General features: G+C 36.3%; 4 protein-coding genes across 4 annotated transcripts; 3 read left to right on the top strand and 1 right to left on the bottom strand.

Annotated features, from left to right (window-relative positions):
* The first annotated feature begins 2,340 nt into the window (after window positions 1-2,340).
* On the top strand, window positions 2,341-4,995 carry LOC135692095 (uncharacterized). The gene has a single exon (XM_065210128.2). The coding sequence runs from the start codon at window positions 2,612-2,614 to the stop codon at window positions 4,346-4,348; it is 1,737 nt and encodes a 578-aa protein (XP_065066200.1). The 5' UTR covers window positions 2,341-2,611; the 3' UTR covers window positions 4,349-4,995.
* Window positions 4,996-5,043: 48 nt separating this feature from the next.
* LOC135692098 (acetylcholine receptor subunit alpha-like) lies at window positions 5,044-7,082 on the top strand. Its single transcript, XM_065210134.1, has one exon. The coding sequence runs from the start codon at window positions 5,044-5,046 to the stop codon at window positions 6,442-6,444; it is 1,401 nt and encodes a 466-aa protein (XP_065066206.1). The 3' UTR covers window positions 6,445-7,082.
* Window positions 7,083-8,111: 1,029 nt separating this feature from the next.
* On the bottom strand, window positions 8,112-11,418 carry LOC135692092 (uncharacterized). The gene has a single exon (XM_065210124.2). It carries the CDS (start codon window positions 11,308-11,310, stop codon window positions 9,163-9,165), a length of 2,148 nt encoding a protein of 715 aa, XP_065066196.1. The 5' UTR covers window positions 11,311-11,418; the 3' UTR covers window positions 8,112-9,162.
* Window positions 11,419-12,295: 877 nt separating this feature from the next.
* LOC135692100 (WD repeat domain phosphoinositide-interacting protein 3) lies at window positions 12,296-21,763 on the top strand. The gene is made up of 10 exons (XM_065210136.1): window positions 12,296-12,453; window positions 15,857-15,931; window positions 16,388-16,489; window positions 17,151-17,238; window positions 17,704-17,798; window positions 18,367-18,557; window positions 18,888-18,973; window positions 19,572-19,673; window positions 20,375-20,499; window positions 21,085-21,763. The coding sequence occupies exons 1-10, from the start codon at window positions 12,387-12,389 to the stop codon at window positions 21,186-21,188; spliced, it is 1,035 nt and encodes a 344-aa protein (XP_065066208.1). The 5' UTR covers window positions 12,296-12,386; the 3' UTR covers window positions 21,189-21,763.
* The last annotated feature ends 1,826 nt before the right edge of the window (window positions 21,764-23,589 follow it).

A 23,589-nucleotide genomic window follows, 5' to 3' on the forward strand; every position in this document is an offset into this window, starting at 1 on the left:
AAATACTCACTGCTCCAATATTTTTGTTGCTGTTGCTGTTGTTGTTGTCAGCGTGAAAACAAGGCTAAAAACAGTTTACTGTTGTTTAGTTAGAGCAGCGATTCTCAAATTCAACATACCTACATCAGAAGCCGTTCTCAAATAAATCCTTACAAGTCCGTAATTAATCCTTTATTGGTGGAATCTCTCTCGGGTAACCCTACATTGCTTTTCAAACACAATTGGGCATTTAGCAAAAAATGTCCCTAGAATTCTTAAAAATTGGAATAGGGGGTTGAAGGCCCCCACTTTGCACTAAATAAGAATTTTTCATCAATTTTTCTGTTACTTTTTAAAAGTGTATGAAATAAAAAGAGAATAAAATGTTAAGATGCCGATTTTGTTTGATCTAATTACTAACTTATTCACGTATAATTCTATTATTTTTCTTTGATTTGCATTAATTCAGTAAATCATTGCAATGTTTTCATTTTGGATGCGTAAACATGGCCTTCTCGAGACAGGAAACTGCACATTTCTGTTCAGAACATAAATTTTCTCTTTCAAAACAACATCTTCCTCTGTCATTCACAACTATGTGCAATCTGAAAAGAAAGGTTACCGTTTCTTTCCCTCCCCAACGTTATCACTAGAGTTTTGGCTTGACATCCCCTTTCCCTATTTTTCCTAATAAATAATAATCAGTCTTTTTAACAGTATAGTATTTTTGCTAAATTTGTTTGTCTTTATTGCTTAGAAGTTTGTCCTTGGTAAAGACAAATGTACACTGGTAAAGCTTTCACCAGTAACTTATAGACAAACCTTTGCTACGAGGTCTGCAAAGGACCCCTCAGTTTTGCAGGGCAGAAACCCTTTTCACCCTTAAACCTATTGACCAAGTTGCGCCCCTGATAAAGTTCACATTTGTTTCATTGCTTTGTTACCAGAGAATAAGCCATTAAGCCGTTTTCACATTCAAATTTGAAAACGAGACAGGAAATTGAAAATGAAGCTAAAAGTAATTAGCTAAATAAGTTTACTAAAAACAGTCTGTACAGCACGCCATTTTAACGAAATAAATGTAATGTATGGCTTGCAGTGTAATGAAATGAACAGATGATGATATCATTGCACGACTTCAATAATTCTGACAACACAAAGACTCTTGACACGGACAAAGTTAATCTACTAAAATTAGCTTTAAGTTATACTGAAAGAGGACAAATCATATTTCATTCTTTAAATATTACCTCAAAAATTTCTCATTCATCGTTATTATAAAGAGCAATCAATATGTTACGACTAAAATGCTAGGAAGATGGGAGCTCTCCATTAAGAAATTCCCTGCATAGAAACTTCATCAGTTTTTTCAATGTACGTTTAGCTTTCTTGTACTTGTTACATATATTTTTAAAGAGAGAATTTGAAAATTAAATGTTATTAGAACTTAAATCTATAACAAGGGCACAGCCTAATTTGGAATAGACTTTACCAAAGTCTATGTTTAAGTTTAAATTTTATTTGGAAGGTTTAATTTGGAAAGATATACAACAAAATGCATACAAATTGTGCTCTGGGGCTCTAGATTGCAAATATAACATTTGAATGTTGAGATATGATTTGCTCATGATATAAGGCAGAAATATCAGCATCCATGCATAACACAGGTATATCATGTTCTTAAAAAATGTTTTACTTGAAGAATTTGGTGAATCTAGACTAGCGAAGTTGACTTCTCGATTTGATACCCGGGAAAACGGCCTTATGTATCGACCTGGGAAAATGAGTAGTAGAGTGAAAATTGTAAAAGAATTTCTAGCAAAGGCTACCTTGACTTCGCAGCTATACAATCTTTAGTTAAGTCATGCATTTAGCCTTTTTAACTGGAAGGCATTTTCAAGTTACATTGATAATTAATCGACAGGCACCACGGAGCGTTGAGAAAAGGGGGTCTAGAAAAACTTAGAGTTAAAACTGAATAGAAAGAGGCGTCATTGGTGATTCATTGATAATCTTTTTGCATTTCTGGCAAAAAGTGGGGGGAATATATCCCCCCAGCCCTCCGCTTGATATAGAAAAATCAACCTTATGCATTCTTTCTTTGAGAGGTCTAGTAAACAAAGCAATGACTTTAGGATCGATGTTATTGCTACAAAGGCTGTACTATCGATCTTATCCGCCTAAAGGTGTCAAAAAATGCAGAACATTGTATTCACAAACATGTGTTCTTATTTGCATGGTTTGTGGATCACAAAGGCGACCAGAATAGCGTGTAACCTGCAACCTGGTCATTCTATAGTCGAACTATTATCGAAGTCATTGACTAGTGCCATTGCTCAGTGAATTTGAATAATCAGATCAATAACAGGACAATGTAGTCCGTGTTAGCCTTAGTCAGTCTTCTCATTACTTAATTATCTGTTACTTCTTAAGTGAAATCATTATAATTCAGCAACGAATAGGAAGTATACTATGTGCTTCGCATCTTTAATTCATTTCCAAGAAGATTCATTGCGTTGTTTTAAGGCTGCGTAGGCACGCAAAAGCTTTATTCCTTATTCGGTAACATTATTTATAATCCGGTGCACGCATAATTGAAAACAAAACATCATCAAAGTGTTAGAGGCCCGGAATGGACAAAGATCACAGAACGCATGGATCAAATGCGGGGCGCCCTTGTCGCGGGAATCGATCGTCTGCCGACCAGTGCCCTTATGGGAACTCAAATGACTTAAATGAATATGACCTTGAATTGAGAAGAGCTTCAGAAACAACCAGATGTTCCTGCAACTGCTTGCAGTTTGTTTCTCTGAAACAGCGTCGAAGAACTCGTGGCTTGACAAGTCGTCGGAACGTTATGTCGCTTATAGTAATTCGATGGATTGTCGTAACTGCTTTTATCGCATCTGTCGTCCTCTTAACAGCTCTTCTGTACAAACAAAAGAATGGCTTGCAAAATTTCGATACTCGTGCTGTAGGGATGGGAACGCATAGTCGTAAACCTACATTCGATAATGTTACGATAGCCGCAAGTGACGTATCATCGGATAAGATACTTGCTACAGCAGCAACAACAACATCAAGAAAAAAAACTGTTAGAATTTCGCCCAAACGAAAGAAAAAATCAAGCCTTGGTTTTCCTTTCAATCCAGAAACGTTTGACAATTCTACTGTTGGAAAGAAGAAGTACGTTATTATTTACTGGTCAAAAATACGAGGATTTAGGCCTCGGATACAAACCAAGAAAGAATACGAGCATGACCCTCATGTCTGGCCTTACACCTATGCAGGAGATAATTGCCCTGTGAATTGTGAACTTACGAATGATCGCTCGAGGGCAGCCGAAGCAAGTGCATTTGTCGTGCATTCGCGCTTAACTGATGTATGGGACTTGCCCCCCTACAAGTACCTGGCTCCTTGGATTCTCCAGAATAACGAAAACCCTGTTTATACACCGGCATTATCAAATCGACGACTTATGAGCAAATTTAATCTGTTGATAAGCTACAGGCTGGACTCGGATTTTCCAAGTCCTATTTATCCAAAACCAAGTTTAGACCCACCAATACCATTTAACAAGCGACTGGGTAACGTGTTGGCTGTGTTTTCCAAATGTGAGCCAGTTCGAACGGAGTACATGCGACAGTTGATGAAATACATCGACGTTCATTCGTATGGTGCATGTTTGAAAAATAAAAAAGGATTGATCGGGCTCTATAGTCAAATAAACGGTAAATATGTCTTTAAAGACTACAAGTTCGTGATGTCGAGATACTACAAATTCTCACTTGTTTTCATGAACCAAGACTGTGACCACTTCGTAGACGATCGTTTGTACCATGCCTTAGAGACAGGTTCAGTTCCTATTTATATGGGAACAGATCTGATTGACCAGTTTTTGCCCGGAAATCTACGGAATTCAATCATCAGAGCAAGTGACTTCTCAGGCCCTAAGGAGCTTGCGAGCTATTTACAATATTTAAGCAATAATGAAACAGCATTTAATAGATATCTTGAATGGAAATGGCAAGGATTGGGTGACTACAAGAACACAACGATTGGAAGATGGTGGGATATAAAATACCCACTTTTCTGCCAGGTTTGCATGAGGTTGTCTCAAGGAAACCTTCATTCTGGACTTGATGTTGACAGGTGCGAGCCAAGGAGGTATCAACACTGGGGGCTAGAGCCTCCTTACCCAAAAACGTACCCCCGGAAGAAGATAGAGCCAGAAATAAGCGAACAGTTCTTCATGTACTGGAAACCGCTCTTAGTGACTGGTATTGTGTTTGCATCGATCGTCCTTATTATGAACTGCTGTGTTCAGTGCATGATCCATGGTGGATATGAGGAAAAAGTACCACTATAGTACGACTTACATATGCGTATCCACTATAAAAGTCATGCTTTAGAAGGATGAATTCACTATCGGTGAAAGATATTTTAATCATCAACGCCTTCTGATCAAGGATGACTTTTAGGATTGAGAGAAGAAGGTACTCATTTGCATCCACTAGGCATGGCTTTTTCACTTTCAAAATATAAAATCTCAAGAACGCAACGTGTACGCCATGCATGATAACTCGATGAATACATACCGAGAAACTGAACTTATCAATATTTACTTATGGATGATAGCACTTTTAGAAGGGTGTAGTACTGGAAGTATGCAAATATTGGGAATTTCTGCAATGCTGCAATAGCCAAGGTCTTAACAATTTTCTGCAGGCAACGTCCATTACACCTCCAATCAGCTGCGTCACAGCTGATGGCAATCTAAGCAAAAACAGAAACATTATACATAAAATCAAACAACTGGAGCTCTGTGTAAATATTCTGAAAAACCATAAACGGTTCCCACGTTTCTATTCTTTAGCAATCTTTCAATGTATCGTCTCCTAGAAACCTTGACTGTTAAGTTTCTTCTTTCTGCGTCACAGTTAGGGGCATTGAATTCTAAACAATTGTTCGCCTGGATCTTTCTTTTTATAATTACCGACCTATAAAATCTCACAATTGTCTTTTTGCAACGATTCTTGCAACGAAAATGAGTCGTTTGTTGTAATGAGAATCCTATGGGGTATTAATGCCTTTCTTATAAAATTTCACATTTGGAAAGCCTTCATCAGCAACGTTCAAGTAGCTTCAACCAGCATGGGACGCTTGAACGTTCTTGTAAGTCTCCTTTACGTTACTATTTGCGCACTTGCAGCAAAGCGAAATGCTAGAGTTTCTAGGGTAGAGCAGAGACTAATAGATATGCTACTAACAAACATTAGCAAGTATGCAAGGCCGGTGATGCGCAACGATTTGCCAGTTGTTGTTGACTTTCAAGTGCATCTAGAGAAGCTAGGAGACTTGAATATCAAAGACCAAGTTATGGTAGGCAACTACCGGATTCTTATGAGATGGCACAATCCACATCTGGTTTGGAATAGAACGGATTACAACGGGACCGGTTACATAAACCTGCCAAGTAACCTGATCTGGACCCCTGACATCATGCTTCAGAATACAGCCTCAAAGCAAAGCCAGGCAGCTGCGGATATTTATAAAAATCAAGTCATTATCAAGAACACCGGTATTGCAATTTGGATGTGTTCAGTCGAACTAGAGGCGTCTTGCAGTATGGATGTTCGGTGGTTCCCGTTCGACACTCAAGACTGCGAACTTGAGTTTGGATCAAGATCATATACAAAAGACAAGCTGATTCTTCGCTTTTTTCGTAAAATCCCGTCTGATACGGCTATCAAGGGGAAAAAGCACTACTCAAGCGGTCATTGGACCATGATAAGAATGAGGGCAGCAATAGTTGAAGAATATTTCGAATGCTGCGATGAACCTTTCACAGTGATCAAATACAAGTTCATATGGAAGCGGCTTACAATGTATTGGCTGTTGTACCTGGTTTTTCCATGCCTTTTTCTTTCGTTCCTTGCTATTTTCACGTTTCTCATACCAGCGGATACGGGTGAACGTACGGGTTTTGGAATAACTGCCGTTCTTGCCATGAGTGTGTACCTCCTGGTTATTTCGGACAAACTTCCAGAGAAAAGTGACGAATCTCCTGTTATAGGGGTTCTCTACACAGTCCTTTTCTTTCTTACATCGGGGGCATTGCTATCAGTCATAATGACAACACACCTTGCTTTTAAGACTACTGAGCCCCCTGCTTTTTTGAGAAAGTATCTACGCTTGAAGAAAAATAAGGGGGTAAGACCAGCCTCTTGTGAGGATAAGGTGAAAGAAAAGGCAGCTTCTGACCTCGATATAAAAGATTTTGAAGATAGGAACAGTGAAGTAAGAACGATTGCAAGCGATGCCACTGCGGAGGACGTTTCAGGGTCAAACTTCCAAGAAGAATGGAAAGAAATTTCGCAAAAGGTTGACCAGTATCTTTTCAGGACATTTCTGGTGCTGACTGTCATGGCATTGCTTATTGTCCTTTTGTCATATCACACATAGATGCATAATCCAAATGACCCACAAAAGCAGTAAACAGCCTTGAGATCAGACTAAACAGAGATTGTTAGAGACGCTAGCGACTGACAAATTTGGTATAAACGAAAAAGACATATGTGTGAATAGATGGGTAAAAGGGCAATTAAAGCATGAATCAAATTCTCGTAGTTGAACGTAGATGCAAGTCAGAAGTGTCTTTGACACGTTGTTAAAGAGGGTCACGATAGGTTAAGCGGTGTGGCATGGTCAGCCAATTTTTGCCGAGCGATTCTTGGCAATACTCGAGGGGGAAGTACAGTAACTTTCCTATTATTTGTAATAGCAGCCTTTTCACTTCTATTTCGATGACAAAAACACCCGATCTTTAAGGTTGATTTGAGAACGTATGTGGAGATCCTCAAGGCTCCTGCTTTATGCCCCTTCAATTCCTAGTTTATATAAATGATCTATAGTTTTCTGATAAAAGGCAGTAAATAAACAATGTTTGGGATTGGGATTTGGAAGAAAACAGCGGTGGGATGCGGGAAATGCCAAAAACGGGCGCTTGATGGAAGGACGAAGGCAACTTTGCGTGCACCCTTGTTAAAAAGTATTGGTTTGATAATCACCATTTTTAAAAAGCTCTGAAGCTCTAGCGTTAATAGTTATTTTCATTGACATCTCCTCTTCTTCAAGCAATGTTTTGCTGTCTTATCATACATTATGAAACGTGTTTTTGTAACTTGTATGATAATCTTCTATATAAATTTCTGATTTTCAAAGGAGGGAGGGGGGGGGGGTGTTTGTTTTTCTATATCCTGAATAAAAATGCTGGCAAAAAGGATCAAAATGTTGGGCTTTCAAAAGTTGTCCAAAGGCATTCTAGAATAATTGTTTTGTTTTCATACAAAAATATCATAATGCGTCCTAATCTAGAAATGCTTTCACTTGCCCAGCTGCAAGCCCCATGCACACAATCGCCAGTCAGTTCACAATCAAACATGCACAAGGATAGGTATCGTCTCAACAAAAGTTTAGTCGTTCTGTAATCGAGAATATCCCTGTAATTGATAGTGCAGTTATAAGAACTTTTTTCACCACAAGGCATTAAAACTTCAACTTGACGTGAAAAAGATTAACGCTCGCTCAAGTTATTGATGTCGTTGTAGGCGGTCACATCCGCCAACGTATCGAAACTTTTTTTTAGAAACAAAATTCTAGTACAGGAGAGTTTGCATTTTTACATGCTTCTTGTAGAATTTCCAGCTTTGCTTGCAAAATAGGTCCATTCAATCAGTGCTTGAAATCTAGCTTTTTACGTTCAGGGGGAAGCATAGTAATTTTCCCTTCTTTTGCTAAAGCAGCCTTTTCGCTTCAATTTCAATTACAAAGTACTCGATTTTCAAGGTAAATTCAGCTACTTATATCGATTCTCAAATACAGATGAAATCAAATGTGGAGTTCCTCAAGGATCCTGCTTTGGGCCGTTTTCTGTTAAAAGCGGTGAAGCAGCGATGTATGCTGACAAAACAACTTTTCATATTCTTCTAAAGATATCGACAACAGTGTCTTGGAGTGAGCTTAAATAATCTGTATTTAAATGAAATTGAAATGATTGAAATACAATCAATGTCTACAGGTTCTAGGCCTTGTATAACAAAGGTATGAGACAAAAAAATAATGACCCTGTCTTTTACCATCAGAAAATTGGCGTATATTGATGTTTTAGATAATACTAAATACTGGCAAGTACAACTTGAGAAACTTGTATGGGACGAGCATTCTAAAGCCTTCATAATTAAAGTCTTCTAAAACTTGCAAAGATATCATGCCTTAAGATTTCCTAAAATATGCTAAGAAACTGCTTCCAAAAAATATCTTCAGTCAGGAGTAAAAGGGTTGTTAAATCAAGCAAGAGACGACTAATGTTTTCTTGCCCAAAATTACCTCTCGACACTATTAAAAACAAACTCAATGTCCCAGAAATTCTAAAACTGACAGAGTCACTCCACTTATGAAATGGGAAAGGCAAAAAAGCATCTTAATTTTCTAGACCAAAAGTTCGGAGTAAATTAGAACATGATGTCATAATTCTCCCTTTTTGTACCAAATTCCAAACTCATCCATTTAATTCCCTGCATATTCTTATCAATTATGGGATATTGGAGTCCATTTAACACGTTCATATTAGGATAAACATTTCAGTTTTAATCTAACATTTCTATAAAGAGCTAAAACAATCCCCCTTTTCTTCCAATAGATCTATATGCTGAAATGGCTCTTAATACATACAACAAAACAGAATCCGAGCAATAAGCCCCAGTTCAAAATCTGTGAAACTTAATGGTCTTAGTTACAAAAGAAAGGATTTCTTCTTTTCATAAGTCTGTTACCTCTCTATCGATAATTTTATGTTCAAGTTGGCATTGTTAACCGGCTGTTGCTTATAAGAGTGGCTGGTGCTTCCTGGATCTGAAACTAGGCTCAATCACACTTTTTGTGGAAGGATGGTATTAAGATCTCTGGAACAAAAATTATTTCGTATATAGGTAGGAGTGGAAATGAAGTTACCACTAAGGAGCTTATATACATAAATGTTCCTGGCAAAATCTTATTAATATGCCTAACCTTATAAAGTAGTAATCTCATGAAAAACTAAAAGCAAAAACTATGTAAAGCAAATTCAAAAACATAATTTTCTCACCAATTTGAATTCATGCTCAGATCTATGTGTAGTTGCATTTATAAATACTTTTGTTCTAGCCAATACAACTGTTCATTGAAGCTTTTTTCTCTGCGATTTGGTATCATTAACTTTAGGGTTTTCCACCTCAATTTTAAGTAAGGCCCTGACACTGGCAGCTGTAGTTTTTCAACAATCTTGTTCCAATCAATGTTCTTCTCTATAGTAACCCCAGTCTCTAGTAAATTTGATATCAGTAATCCAGTATTATCACGATTCCATAAAAGCTTTTTTCCACTTGCCTTATCTCTCAAAGACAGGTCATATATCCATTTAGTCCTACAGGACTCACAGCTCCTTGTTTTAACTTCAGATGCTATAGCTTCCCAGTTAAACACCACCTCACTACTTTGGCCACTATTTCCATTTTGACTCTTTTTATCATCCAATACTTTTGAGATTGCTTCTTGTAATCTATATACTTCCTCTGGTGTCCATTTTCTACTAATTATTGTAGGTGGGATTGCTGCCATATCACCATTGCTTGAGAAATTAATCAACCGTCTGATTTTATGAGCTATTGCAAATTTACTTCTTTTCATCTTTTCTCCAATTTCCGCCCATTGGTTGCCATGTTTGTGGTAAAGCTCTAAAAGTTGTTTTTCTTCTTTTTCTGTCCAGTTTCCTTTGTTATTATAGGGATCATAAGTTCTCATTACCTTCTCAAATACTAACTTAAGTGGTCTGTTGATGCCTTGAACAAACATACGATAAATATCTGTAAATCTCTCGTCTCTTACTTTGCCTTTCTTGCCCATCAGCTTCTCGAAAAACTCTTCATGAGACAATCCAGTATGAGCTACTGCTTTTTCAATATTGGCCTCAAGCAACTGAATCTCCTCCTTAGACCATCTCCCTTTTTCCCACGTAATCCCTTGCTTTTTGAGAAAGTCGAAATCAGCAGGAGTTATTTTCCATTTCAATAACAGTTCATGGTTTGAGTTTTCATTTGCTTTTATTTGAACAGGTTGTCTATATGTTTTTTTCTTGGTTTCAATTTCACTTTTCTTTGCAGTTTCCTTTATTACTTTTTGTGTCTCTTTGTTTTTTCTCCCAGATGAAAATTTAGTTTCTTTTCCATTTGAATTTACTTGACCATCCATTGTGCCTGAATTCTTCTTCTCAGCATCTTTTATATCAAATTTCTTGTTCTTTATCATTACACCTTGTTTCTTTTCTTGAAAAGATACCATGAGGTTTTCAAATGTCTGGCTATTTTCTTCATCTGATGAAGCAGATGATAAACCTAAGTTTAAGTCAACAGTTATGTCACAACTTTCATCATCACTGTCATTTGCAGAGTTCTGAACTTTCTTTTTTGTTACCTCAATGTTAGTCTGTTCCTTTTTGGGTGCCTCCCTCATTTCAATTTCTTGCTCGCCTTCCTTTTTCTTTTTCTTCTTCTTCTTCTTCTTCTTTTTTTCTTCTTTCTGGCAGACATTGTCCATCTCACATGCCACTTCAGTTTTTACTTCCACTTTGGCTTCCTGCTTCTTTTCATTTTCCCTGTCACCTTTATTTTTCCTATCCTTTTTTTCCTTTTTAACTTTAAACTCTTCAAAGGTCTCTTCAAGATCTATTTCGTTTTTTATCTTTTTTTCCTTATTTCTCTTTTTTTTCTTCTTTTTATGATCCTCCTCGACCAACTCCTCTGGTTTTATCTCTTTGATCTCTTTTTCTTTTTTCTTCCTTTTCTTTTTAGGGGGCCCATTTGCCTCTTCACTGTTTTTTCTTTTTGGTTCAAAACGGCCTAAATCTTTATCACTACCATGATGACCACTTTTGTTGATATCAAGTTCTTTTCTCTGTTCCATGCTTTCCTTCTTGCTATCTAACTTATTTACATCAACATCTTTTGATTTCTTCTTATTCTTTTTGTGCTTTGTATGATTTTTCAAACATTCTAATGATACATCCTGATTTTGATTAACGCACGAATTAGGAATACTTGAGTCGACTGCCTCCACGAGCTCCATTTTCTTTCGCTTAACCTTTTTATGTACAAAAACCTCCCCTTCGCCTTGCTTTTCCACACGTTCCCGTTTACGTTTCTTCTTTTTCGAACGGTGAGATTGTGAACAATCATTCTCGATATCAATGTCAACCTGTGACTTCTTCTTTTTGTGTTTCTTTTCGTGAACTGGCATTTTCTTCCGTAACAAATATGCACGAAATTGATTAGAAACTTATTTGGACCCAAGATCAGTGATTAGGAGATTAGGACAAGCAATCACACATGGAGCAATGGAGGAATACGGACGAAAAAGAGGCTTGAGCCTCGTATACTCATTGCAAAAAATCAGAGCATAAGGCGGCGGGGGCGGGTTACAGGGCACCCCAGAAATTGATATTTACTATTTACCACGTTGGTCTATGTACATACTTTGTAGATATCTTTCATAGAAAACAAAGTAGCAAATAGGACTTCAAAAGACCCTATTCAAAAATAGAATAATTCAAATGGAAGCAATTGGGTTACGGTGTCTAGCTTGAAAAGCGAAGAATTGCTAGCCTGCGTGCAGACTCGGAAAAACAATTTTCATGGTATAAACGTTGTATATTGACTATCGTGTCGAAATCTTTTGAAAATCCTATAATTATAACGACATTCGACATTGGTGAATTCTATTGCAACGGAACAAATTTTATAATGGCAGTCCTTTCGTACCAATTTTCAACTTTACAAACTTTTACAGCGTTTAATAATATTAGATTTCTAAAAAAAATCAAATATTTTTCTCCCGAAACATGCAGATGTAATGTAGGCCAAAACTGGAATTTTAGATAGCTTAGAAATACGTAAAATAAGAGGTTTTAAGCTTAGTAAATTTGGAAGCATTCGTACCTTAACGAATTATGGGATATTTGAGTCCATTTAACATGTTCATATTAGGATAAACATTTCAGTTTTTAATCAAACATTTCTCTAAAGAGCTAAAACAATCCCCCTTTTCTTCCAATATGCTGAAATGCTCTTAATACATACAACAAAACAGAATCCGAGCAATAAGCTCTGTGCTGCCCCCGTGCTACCACCGCACAACATAAACAGGGGGGGCAGCTGCCCTGTATATGATCGCTCACTTCCCCCCATGTTGCATGGTCATGTGATACAGTCCAAGGCTTCACAGGGGTTCAGAGTAAAACTGGGAAGCAGTAGAAATGGTAGAATGCATGTTGTTGTCTCCGAAATGGCCTGAATACCAAACTTAGTGCAGGCATCATGAATATCGGCGTCTCGAACCAGCACGGCAATGGCCTTCTTTATGCAGGCTTTAATCAAGATCAAGGTAGCTTTTCACCCTATCTTAGCTAAGTACCTTATCCGTCCTCAACTTCTTCTGGATAATAAGTCAATTCAATTGATTGGTTATTTAGCCTATCGGTTCATTAATTAGTGAACTGCTTTTTCAATATTCTGGTAATTTTTAAAATTATATTTATGCCTAGTCACTAAATCCTTATTGATAACAACGATGTGCTTTCCCACCTTCCCAGCTAAATAGATAAGCAATTATGATTAATCAAATACGTAATTTCCCCCATAATTAACACCTACGAGCATTGAAATTACCGATACCTTACAGGACATAAACAAATAATAAAAACCATAGAGAGACTGGTTTCCCATTAATCCCATTGACAGTGAAACTCTGAGTGGCAGCTTAGAAACGTCCTGCTCTATGCAGCAAGCAAATAGCACATACAGGTCTGCATATACCACAAAGAGTACTTTAAGACGACAGGTAAACAGTAATTTTAATAAGCATTAACTTAAATAATTTCAAGCAATTATTCAAAAGGGAAAACACATTGAGAAATGGCATTTGGAATGGCTGATTAAAAAACAACTTTGTCCTTTGTCTTTGTCCTTTGGTTAGGTAATGAAGAATAATCCAGTCGACAAAAATCTTTGAAAGTAGACATAAAATCTTTCAGTCAAGAAAATACCAGCTTTAATTTTATTAAAACAAAGTATGTAATAGGGGTGTACCGGATCAGGATTTTCAGAATCCGGCCGGAACCGGATTTACCGGATTTCTTCGTGGAATATCCGGCCGGATTCTACCGGATAATCTGACCATTTATAGAATTTTCAGTAATAAAAAGTTTTGAGCCACTTTGTGAAAAAAGGTATAGCGAGAAGATCAAAGAGGCCTATTCAGGGTTGCCAGATTGAATTTACAAACGAAGGCTAGACTGGTGAGCAATTTAAGCCAAAATGCTCATAAAAAGGGCAAATCAAAAACTCTCACAAGAATCCATCGAGCAGGCACTTGTTATATTTCTACGCTTGTGCCTGTTAGATAATTTCTTAGCTTTGATAAGAATCTTACTTTTTTCCAAAACCCTTTGCTAAAATCAAGATAATATTTAGGTTAGGTGATAAAATTTGAAATTTGGTTAACACTTTGTAGTTAACTACTAATTATTCTATGAATGTAGTAATTACTTATTAATTTTGGACGTCTGCTGAAAAGGCCAACAAGGTCAAATTTATTTAGTAAGCAAAAACAATTTTTCCAGGCAATCTAAATCTAAAAACCAAAAATGAAAAATTTGGCCTAAAAAGCCGATCTGGCAACCCTGAATTATATCATCCAGTCTTCCTGTTTCGTGATGTTTAGCACTTTCATTTCAAATCTGTTTTCAAGGCGCTTGTTTTATCGTCGATATTGTTTAGTTCTGGAAAATCCATTTTTAATCACTGTATGAAGGGAGTCTGACTTGGTTTCCAAATTTTCTTAGTTATGATTAAAGTTCTGGAAAATCCGGCAACTGGCCGGATTTCGGAAACAAATCCGGCCGGAACCGGATTTTCAAAATATCAGCGATCCGGCGCCGGATTATCCGGCCTACCGGATATCCGGTACATCCCTAGTATGTAAATGTACATATTGGATGTCCATGAAAGTTGGAGTTTACAAGTTCTGGACCAAAGCGTTGGATGGTTGATTGTCAAGGCCAGGTGACACTTCCATAGAAAAAAGAATAAGTAGTTTTAGTTGGGACACAAATAATAAATGTCCTTCCCTTTTTGTTTTTTGTGCAAAAATGTGTGCAAAAACTAGGTCAGTATAATTTGAGTTCTAAAAAATATGCATAAAGTCTTTCTTTGAGATATCCTGCCTGTTACGAATACTGAAGAAATGTTCCAACTCAACCAGCTTGGAATGGATCTGATTCCTTTGAATGTAATTGACAAATTCTGGGAATTAAATGAAATTCTTCTTGGAGATAAAGCCTTACAAGCATGCTAGGCTTCCATCAATGACAACAGAGGGATTTTGGCTTTCACGTCCGAAAATTCAACTTCATGAAAGCATACCCATATTTGTAGTGTTGTTTTGTTATCATTGTTTATAGTAATTTGTAGGTAGCTCAAGTAGCTTGATTATACCTGATTTGCATTAAGGCTGAGCCGGCTTTGTCTAAATCAGGTTAGATTTAACCATAAAATGCATCCAATCAGAATGCACAGATTAATGATCTGGTTTGGTTTGGTTTGGGCTGGTTTGGCTTGGCGGTGTGAGTGGGGTATGAGCAAGCTGTATCTTAGATGTTAGTCTAGTTCTCTGTCTTTATGTTATGGCCGTTGTGTAGTCATTTATTTTTGCTCCCATGGCATCGTCCTGTAGTAGTGTTGCATAGTTATTTAAAGTATAGTAGAATGTAGCCTATGTTTGTAATATTTTATATGGATATAAAAAAAGTATTCCCTCAATGACAATTGATACAGTAAAGTAACTTTTATTGTTTAGACAACATATAATTTGCCCTATCAGGGGACTTGCTTTTGTCAAAAGTTGTCTTGTTTTGAACAACAGAGCCCATTCCACTGAGAAGCAGGCCGCGAAAAAAGATGTAAGACCCCGTTGTAAGACCACTGTGCCGGATGAAATTTATCTGCATAAAACTTGTTCTGCATATAACTGCAGTTACATGACCTAAATCATGCACAGAACACCCAAATCAAAGTCATCTCTGGGCAACCAAGTAACAACAAATTTCCCGCCAACGTAAAAAGACTTCATTCTCTCTTCAGAATCATCTGCTTCTCTTTTAGACCAAATCCAAAGATATTGTCAATACAATTAGGCCTAGTTTGTTTTAATAGTTTGTTCAAAAAACAAAATGACACTGAACTAGCAACGAAAGTAGGGAAAGCTGACAAGGATGCCAATTTTACTTGGACGGGCAAGATACTGCACTTTTAACACAAGTATTTTTCAATAACAGGCAGCCAAGATGGCGAAAGGTCTTGACTGGGAGACAGTGAAAAATAAATTGGATGAAATAGCCAATTGCTTTTGAGCAAGATACGATGTGGATACATTTTATCCAGATAAAAGCGTTTACGCTGTACCACAAAGCTATCCAAACTAATTTAATCCACTTTCCTAGGTGAACTAATTTTGTTTCTCAAATTCAAATTCATTATCTCAAATTCATGCGGATAGGGTGGGTCTAGTGTAAACGCGATGCCTATCTGAACTAATTTTGATGCAGATAAAATTTATCCGGCACAGTGTAAACGGGGTCTAAATTGATGGGATTTAGGAAGACTATTTTAGTTCTGTTATTTTATTTCGAGGGTAATAAACTTGTTGATGACCTTTGAAAGAATCATCCTCAATGGACATAGTTTTCTAGTTGATAGTGAACTCCATATAGACTCTCTGTATATTGCAGGTTGTTTTGCTTGTGGAATGGAAAATGGATTTAGAATTTATAACAGTGACCCACTGAAAGAGAAGCAAAGACAAGGTAGATTAAACCTTCTAAGTTATTTCAATGATTTTAAAAGTTTATTTTCCAAACCCTTGAAAATTGTGTATTATTTGAAATTGATACTTGGATAAATTATTTTTTAAATTAGGCTAGTCTTGATTTGTGTTTAGCATTTTGAATTCTGTTTTGATTATATTTTGATGGGAGAACTCATTGAATAATTTCTTTTGCAAAAGTTATAGTTGTGTAGTGGCTCTCCTTTTCAATTTCTAAATTACTTTTTAGTCTGCTGGCTATTACAAGCTGGTTATCTAGCAGTTTTGCCTTTGATTTCTGGTAGATAGTGCTCCAGCCTGGTCACTAAATTTTGTAAAAATAATAAGCATTTCAATAAAGCATTTTAATAAAACCTTTCCTTTGTGAACATCCATATTGTGTGTGATGAATATAAATCACAAAATTTGATAAAATTTTCTATTGATTTTGTATCAGATTTTGAAGATGGGTCCATTGGCCATGTGGAAATGCTTTTTAGATGTAACTATCTGGCACTAGTTGGTGGTGGTAAGAATCCAAAGTACCCACCAAATGAAGGTAAATATGATACCCTGCCAAAAGATGTTTTTCATGATCTCATTTGTTAACACATTATTTGAAGAATTTTTATGAACATTGATTACTGATATATAAGCTATAAAAATTATTATTAGTGCTTACTGGTCTGTCATTTAGCACTCAATGCTGATGTCGTAACTGTTGCCTGATGATGGCATATCAGAGTTGGACAATTCTGGTAAAAAGGTGGTCCTCCGTTTAGGATACTAGCAGCTAGTCTCCCCCATATGACTTGTGTTCTCCCAAAACGGAACTCTAATGATAGTGATAGACAATTCTAGAAACAATTTGGTCACCTGGCAGTTAACCTGTGAAATGATAAGCAGTCTCCTGCCGATAAAAACTGGGGTCTTCCCGGCTGCACGAAAGAATGAATTGTCCACCCCTGCATATAGTGGGAGAGACTTGATTTGCAACTCAGAATACTGCTGTATATCTAGCATAAAAATATGGATAAATGTTCATTTACAATATTATTGATTATAATTGGCATATAAGGGCATATTGAATGCTCACCAAAATTATTTTTTAAATAAGTTGTGCGATATAATAATAATCATATGATTGGTTTTGGCCGATCAAGCCTGAAGTTCAAATTGTATTTTCCCTTTTCTTTAATTGTGATCTCTATCTGTTCTAGTCAAAATATGGGATGATTTAAAGAAAAATGCTGTGATAAGTCTTGACTTTTCCAGTGATGTTAGGGCTGTCAAGTTACGAAGAGATAGGTAGTTATTTTCAAAACAATATTTATCCATGAGGAATTTTTTTCCAAATAACTTGATTATTCTCTTCCTCTCTGAAACTATTTTATTCAGGGGTGCTTGATACTTGACTCTGATGTAACTCCTCAATTTCTTTCATGTAAAATTTTGTTTAGTTTTAACATTTTAATACAATGATTTATAATCCCCATTTGCATATTGCAAAGTGTTTCCTCAATAATGATTTCATTAACTTTTTGTTCGAAATTGTTACCTTCAAAAAATTTTACTTTATTAAGATGCAGCTGCTAATGAACTAGAAAACAAGAAGTGAAGATGTTTGTCTGGTGACTGAAAGGATAAAGGATCTCTCTGTCACTCTTCCATGTTATTCAAAAGATGCTCATAAACAATGTTCCAGCCCACATTTCTTTCAAATTTCCTTTTTAAAATAGGAAGTTAATTTTTACCACAAATTTATTGTTTCAGAATCGTTGTTGTGTTGGACACAATGATCAAGCTTTACACCTTCACCCTCAACCCACAGCAGCTTAATGTGTTTGAAACCTGTCCTAATCCTAAAGGTACATCTAAATCCAATATAATTTAAAGATCAATTGACCTTTTTATATACAAAGCAAGTATTGTCATGTCTATATGTCATTTTGTTATCTTTTAATGTTGATGTCTGCTGTTAGCTGAAAAACAGACTATTTAAAATGTCCCCCTATGTGTACTGTACCCTTTTTTGCATCTCAATTCTGGATTGAGCTTTGCATTTAGTTTACCTGTAAACTCCATCAGCCCCCCTTTTGCATCTCAATTCTGGATTGACCTATGCATTGAGTTTTCCTGTAAATTCCATTAGTTTATTGACTATGCCAGGCAAGGGTGAATAATTTATAAGATTACATGTTTTTGAATTTACATGTCAATTCAGAATCAGTTAAATTTTTGTTCACTCAGACCTTTTTTGAACTATGCCATTTACTGTGTAGTGCATTTTCAATGTTTTTACTGCATGTTCACCCATATTTCTTTCCAGAACTTTGGCTTTTAACCTTAACACCCACATTTTGTATTCTTTCGAATTCCTTTACATTTTCTGCTTTTGTGCCACCAATTAACAAAAACTGTTTTCTACCCAATTAGGTCTATGTGTGTTGTGCCCAAGTAGTAACAACTCATTACTGGCTTTCCCTGCAAGGAAAACTGGCCATGTTCAAATAGAAGACCTTGCAAATACCGAGAAACCTCTCAATGAGATTGAGGCACATGAGGGACCATTAACTTGTATTGCAATGAACCTTCAGGGAACTCGTCTGGCTACAGCATCTGAGAAGGTAGAGTTTGTAATTTCATATGTTGTACTCTTAGAATGTTTATCTATCAAATTTAGAATTCTCCAACCTTATCAAGAACCTGGGTCATAGCTGTTGAAAAAACTTCCAAAATACATGCAGACATTAACTCTCTTCCTTCATACAAAGTTGAAGCACATGTTTTTAACATGAGAGATTGCAGGGTCTTAACACTAACTATCCAGGATTTTATGCCCAATGGAAAGCCAGACTTTCACTCTGTAGAGAAATTTCATGAAATAGTAAGGCTCAATATTTCATCCAACCAAAATTTTTTGTAGATATGTGATGTTCATAATGTTTTGGCTTTAGGGTACGCTGATAAGAGTTTTTGATACAATGAATGGACAACAACTGCATGAGCTCCGGAGGGGTGCAGGCAGTGCTAATATTTATTGGTAAGTAACAGTTGCTGCTGTCAACATAGTGTTATTCAGTGGTAAAGTACTATACTGCTCATTACAAAATAAGCACAGTGATAAACAAGCTCAGCCACTAGAAGCCGTATTATTGGCAGTGCTAATATTTGTAACACATTGCAAGTGTTAAAGTGCTACACTGTTTGATACAAAACAATCACAGTGATATACCAGTGTAAAAACTTTGGCAGTGTGAACACTGTAAGGGTTGGTTGGGCATAAACTTACAGTCACAAATCCGAGATGACCTGTCCACTACATTTTATCATCATGCCATGTTGAAATAAAACCTCTAGGTGGACAGCAAGATTTCTTTAAAAACAAGGCAAAATTTATCTAGCTTTCTTAGATTTCTAGAGGTATTATTATATGACACTTGCTATTGGCAGATGGCATAGTTTTGTTGCTAAACGACAAAGTGAATGTGAGCACAAATTTTCGTCCTTTTTATCTCATTAGAGTAGGTTTTCTGACAAAATTCTCAGCTTCTCAAGAAATCACTATTTTTAAGACCTATTGGAAGTACGTGCTACTTTACTCACCATTATTGAAATTGATTTTTTTGTCATTTTCATAGCATAAATTTCAATCATGATTCATCAATGCTATGCGTCTCAAGTGATCATGGAACAGTTCACATTTTTGCTGTCGAAGAACAAAAGAAGACAAAATCATCTAGGTAAAATGACCCTGGGTCTATACCATTGTGACCTTTAATTATGTGAATGAGTAATTTTCAACTTGCTAATTTTTTATAACCTTTAAATTCGCTTTCTTCTATTCAAAGGACTTTTTGCTAATCTGTTAATTTTCTGCCTTTTTTCATGTCAAAACTGTTGCTCTGTGCTCCCCGTATAAGAACTGATCTGCTTAGCTTGTATTTTAAAACTAGCAGCCAGTGTTTCAAACGATTTAGGGATAAAGATGTCCTTTCATCACTGTTAAAACCTGTTATGATTGTTTTTAAGCTTATGCCTAACACAGCAACGATTTCGGAGTACGTTTCATATTGAGTCGCAGTCTATTAATTTTAAGAAAATACCCAGTTAGTTCTGACATCTGAAACTAAGCCAAGACAACCTAGCTGTGAGCAACGATCTACTTTTGTAACCACGCTTCTCTTTTATGGGTTAATACTCATATTATTGAAATTACTACAGGTTCATAATCCCCAAATTTTTTTATTTCATTTCCCGAATCACTTCACATCTCAATAAATTACCTTATGAAAAGATTTCGAGATCACAAATGTGGCACGCGATTTTCAAATGACCAGAAAATCACCGCAAAGTCCCAGATATGCATTTTAAATACTTGCAATGCCTTTTCTGTAATCAAAAGACTTTTGTTGTCATCTTGTTTGGATCTTATTTTTTATAGTTCGTCCAGCGCACATAGTCTTTTACCGAAGTATTTCAGTTCAAAATGGAGCTTTTCGCGATTCCAAGTGCCAAGCGGCTCACACTGTATCTGTGCATTTGGCGCAGACAAGAACTCCGTCATAGGTAGGTTTAAAATGTTTATTACAGCAGATTCATTTGAAAGACAGAAGGAGAGTCATTTTCTCTCCTGGACTCTTCAACTAGGTAAAAAAGGCTAGCTGTCGCCGATTGGTCAAAACAAGGAGCCAATCAAATGCCTCAATTTATTCTATGTCATTATCAATCAATGTTATCGACCAATAGAAAAAAGAATCAAATGCCTCATTCTTCCTCTCACGCTACTTTCGATCTGCTTCTGAATATGAATTTCTGCTGAAATTTCGTCATTATTCGACGTTAATTCTCTGAAGAGTCGAAAGATTTTTAATTTTTATTTGTTTCCCACTGTTTCTTGTTATCATTAAAAGGTTTTTTCACAGTTAATGCCCTTATATGTACTTAAAGGAGGTAACACGCTATTTTAATCATTAGTCGTTAGTTAAGGTAAAACTTATTTTGAGGAAGGGGTGGTGACTCGTGAAAGAATATTCGCAGGAGTAAAATGCGAATTTGCCGAACAGGTTGCTTCGAAAACCGAATGTTTTGGGGTAATCACACCAAGCCCTCGCTCTACCCGCCTCTATTGATTGTGCAATTTTTACTTTCTAGCAATATGCGCGGATGGCAGTTACTTCAAGTTTACATTTACACAGAAGGGTGAGACGACCAGAGAGGCGTACAACCAATTTCTTCAGATGACAGATGGAGATTAGGCCCGCATGCAATGAATTTCCGATTCCACTTCAAATTGACGATTATCAACTCTATGTCAGGTTTAAATGACAGACTATCAGATGTTTTTATGCTATTGAAATTAGGCCTTTTAGACGCATTCCTCGACACATTTTATGTATTTAGTTTAGCTTTTTTACTAGCCATGTAGAAAGAAAAACCGTCATATTCATTTAAGTCTCAAAGCAGATAATGTTGTTGTCATCGCATGAGATTTGAATGTAAGGCAGGATATATGAAATGTGTACAGGGTATGAAATAATAAAAGGAAACTTTAAAAGGAACTGAGAGAAAACTCCAGACCAGAAATATCGCATGCAATGACAAACAGAGCTAAAAGCCGGAAGAAAGCAGATGGATAAAGCCGCAATGAAGACCTTGACAAAAATCTTACTTAATCGGAAATATTTGTTGTTTGATAAAATTATCTCAAATTCAAATACATAAATATGTTTTAAAGGCTTCAAAGGTCGTAAATTGTTAGTTATTATTTGTAAATGTTTTCAGCGTACAGGTTACTTTATTCGAGATCAAAAATAATTTCATACCTTATAAATTTCGGGAAACATAACTCAGATATTCTTTGCAGCTGAAATATAAAATCGTATTAAAGTGAATGTTGGTTAAAATATTACATCACAGTATTGCTTAAAAGACTGAATATAAAAAGAGTTCCTTGTAAACTTCAGAAAACAGATCGTTTGTGAAGGATAAGGTCACTGGGGGAAAATAGGGGGAGGGGGGAGGGTTGTCGTTAAGCAAAATTAAGGGAGAGATCACTGTTCCCTTACGGATTTTTCTTTAACATTTTGCGAAAATGCTTAAAAACAGAGTCGGTTGAAGAATGTCTGGTCCCAGTACATGTTTCACAGTCCAGTACGAAGTCTTAATTATAAGTTTATTGTTCTCTTTGTCACGAAATTCTAAAATTTACTTGAACATATTTTTACTTGCTTCTTGTACCGTCCATTAGGTTATCTGAAAGTCTAATTAAAAGCAGATGTTAGCGCATACATCTAAATGATTTTGAATAATTTACGCGACCTTTGTTAATTGCTGCTGTCACAGCACCACTTTAATTTGTAAATTTTATCTAGTAAATATAAACAGATTTTTGTGTTCTTGAATATGTTTTGCATGATTAACGAAACAAAGGTTGATTTTGTTCAGAAAACCTTTTATACTGTTATTGAAAATGTAGATGCATAATGACAATTGAATTGAATTATATATAATTGCAGAACAGTTTCATTGACTTGTTGTTAAATTGTTAGAAGGTTTTTGCTTCTTGTCCAAAATTTTTTTTACAAAATTTATGCCTAATAGCGAATAGAAATAGCAATGAAGGGAGGGCTTTTGCGGTAGTTATAACCCCATTTCTGCTTTATCACCCTTATCTCACCATAAGAATTTATAGGGTATCGTCACATTTTACGATATTCTAATAAAGGTATCACAATTAGGAAGATGGGACACTCAATTGTTGCAAAACCTGAAAAAGGAATAGGGCGTGATCTTAGATATTTTTCCGAGAGGCTTAGCATCGCCCCCTCCAATTATCATCCATCCACTCTGCACAGTTCTCAATTGCACAACAATTTAAAAATAGGTTGTGACCACTCTGAAAATATGAGTTGTAAAGAAGATTTTGAGAAGACAATACGTAGCCTGTGCCCCAGACCCCTACTTCAGCAACACAGGCTAGTGATACAAGGCAAGCTCGATTCGCTAGGGAAATTTCACATAATCGCATTCAGGAATCCGCTTTTTATAGCGTAGCATGTTAAGCTTTGACAAAATCCCATGGTTGAGCCAAGTTCTTTGCCACCTTAGATGAAAATTACCTAGTAAGCGTTCAGTTCTACTTGTATCATTACAACATAGCTTTGGATCTGGATATTTCTTTATAAGGCCTCTTTAAAATAATCGCCCTTTGCCTCCGTTGCAAATAATCGCCCTGTTTCACTCTTTAAGCAATGCCAATAGGTTGGTTCTTTACAATATTTATAGATAGATAGATCTATTTCTCAAGGGTCTAGGTATGACCAGACTTGAAATTCACATCCGTCTTATTAAAATAATCGACCACTCTAGTATTAAATACATTCACATTTTTAATCCAAGGTGATCTTTCGAGGCTAGAAACAGCAGGCAGCTTAGGAAATTTGCGCGATTTTTCAATTAGCTGATCGCTTTTAATCATGAAAACCGATTTTTCGTACATTTTTAAGCATCTTTATGCGATTTTGCATTGCATAATGGTCGAATAGCATTCTCGACATGCCCTGCCCTTCATTAGATGTTGCAGTCTAAAAAAAAATTGTTCGCAGTTGAGAATCACATATCATGTGCATTGATACCTTGATTATCAGTCCGCGCGAG

This window comes from Rhopilema esculentum, chromosome 13, assembly GCF_057945365.1.
Source record: "Rhopilema esculentum isolate cy_ngs chromosome 13, ASM5794536v1, whole genome shotgun sequence".
Lineage (NCBI taxonomy): Eukaryota > Metazoa > Cnidaria > Scyphozoa > Rhizostomeae > Rhizostomatidae > Rhopilema > Rhopilema esculentum.

What these genes read in the sequence shown, in the direction of transcription:
- LOC135692095 (XM_065210128.2), top strand. Translation starts at nt 2,612, where the DNA reads ATGGACAAAGATCACAGAACGCATGGATCAAATGCGGGGCGCCCTTGT.
- LOC135692098 (XM_065210134.1), top strand. Translation starts at nt 5,044, where the DNA reads ATGAGAATCCTATGGGGTATTAATGCCTTTCTTATAAAATTTCACATT.
- LOC135692092 (XM_065210124.2), bottom strand. Translation starts at nt 11,310, where the DNA reads ATGCCAGTTCACGAAAAGAAACACAAAAAGAAGAAGTCACAGGTTGAC.
- LOC135692100 (XM_065210136.1), top strand. Translation starts at nt 12,387, where the DNA reads ATGAATATCGGCGTCTCGAACCAGCACGGCAATGGCCTTCTTTATGCA. An exon ending in AACCTGTCCTAATCCTAAAG is followed by an intron (nt 17,799 to 18,366) that starts GTACATCTAAAT and finishes CTACCCAATTAG; the next exon opens with GTCTATGTGTGTTGTGCCCA. An exon ending in AAGAAGACAAAATCATCTAG is followed by an intron (nt 19,674 to 20,374) that starts GTAAAATGACCC and finishes TATTTTTTATAG; the next exon opens with TTCGTCCAGCGCACATAGTC.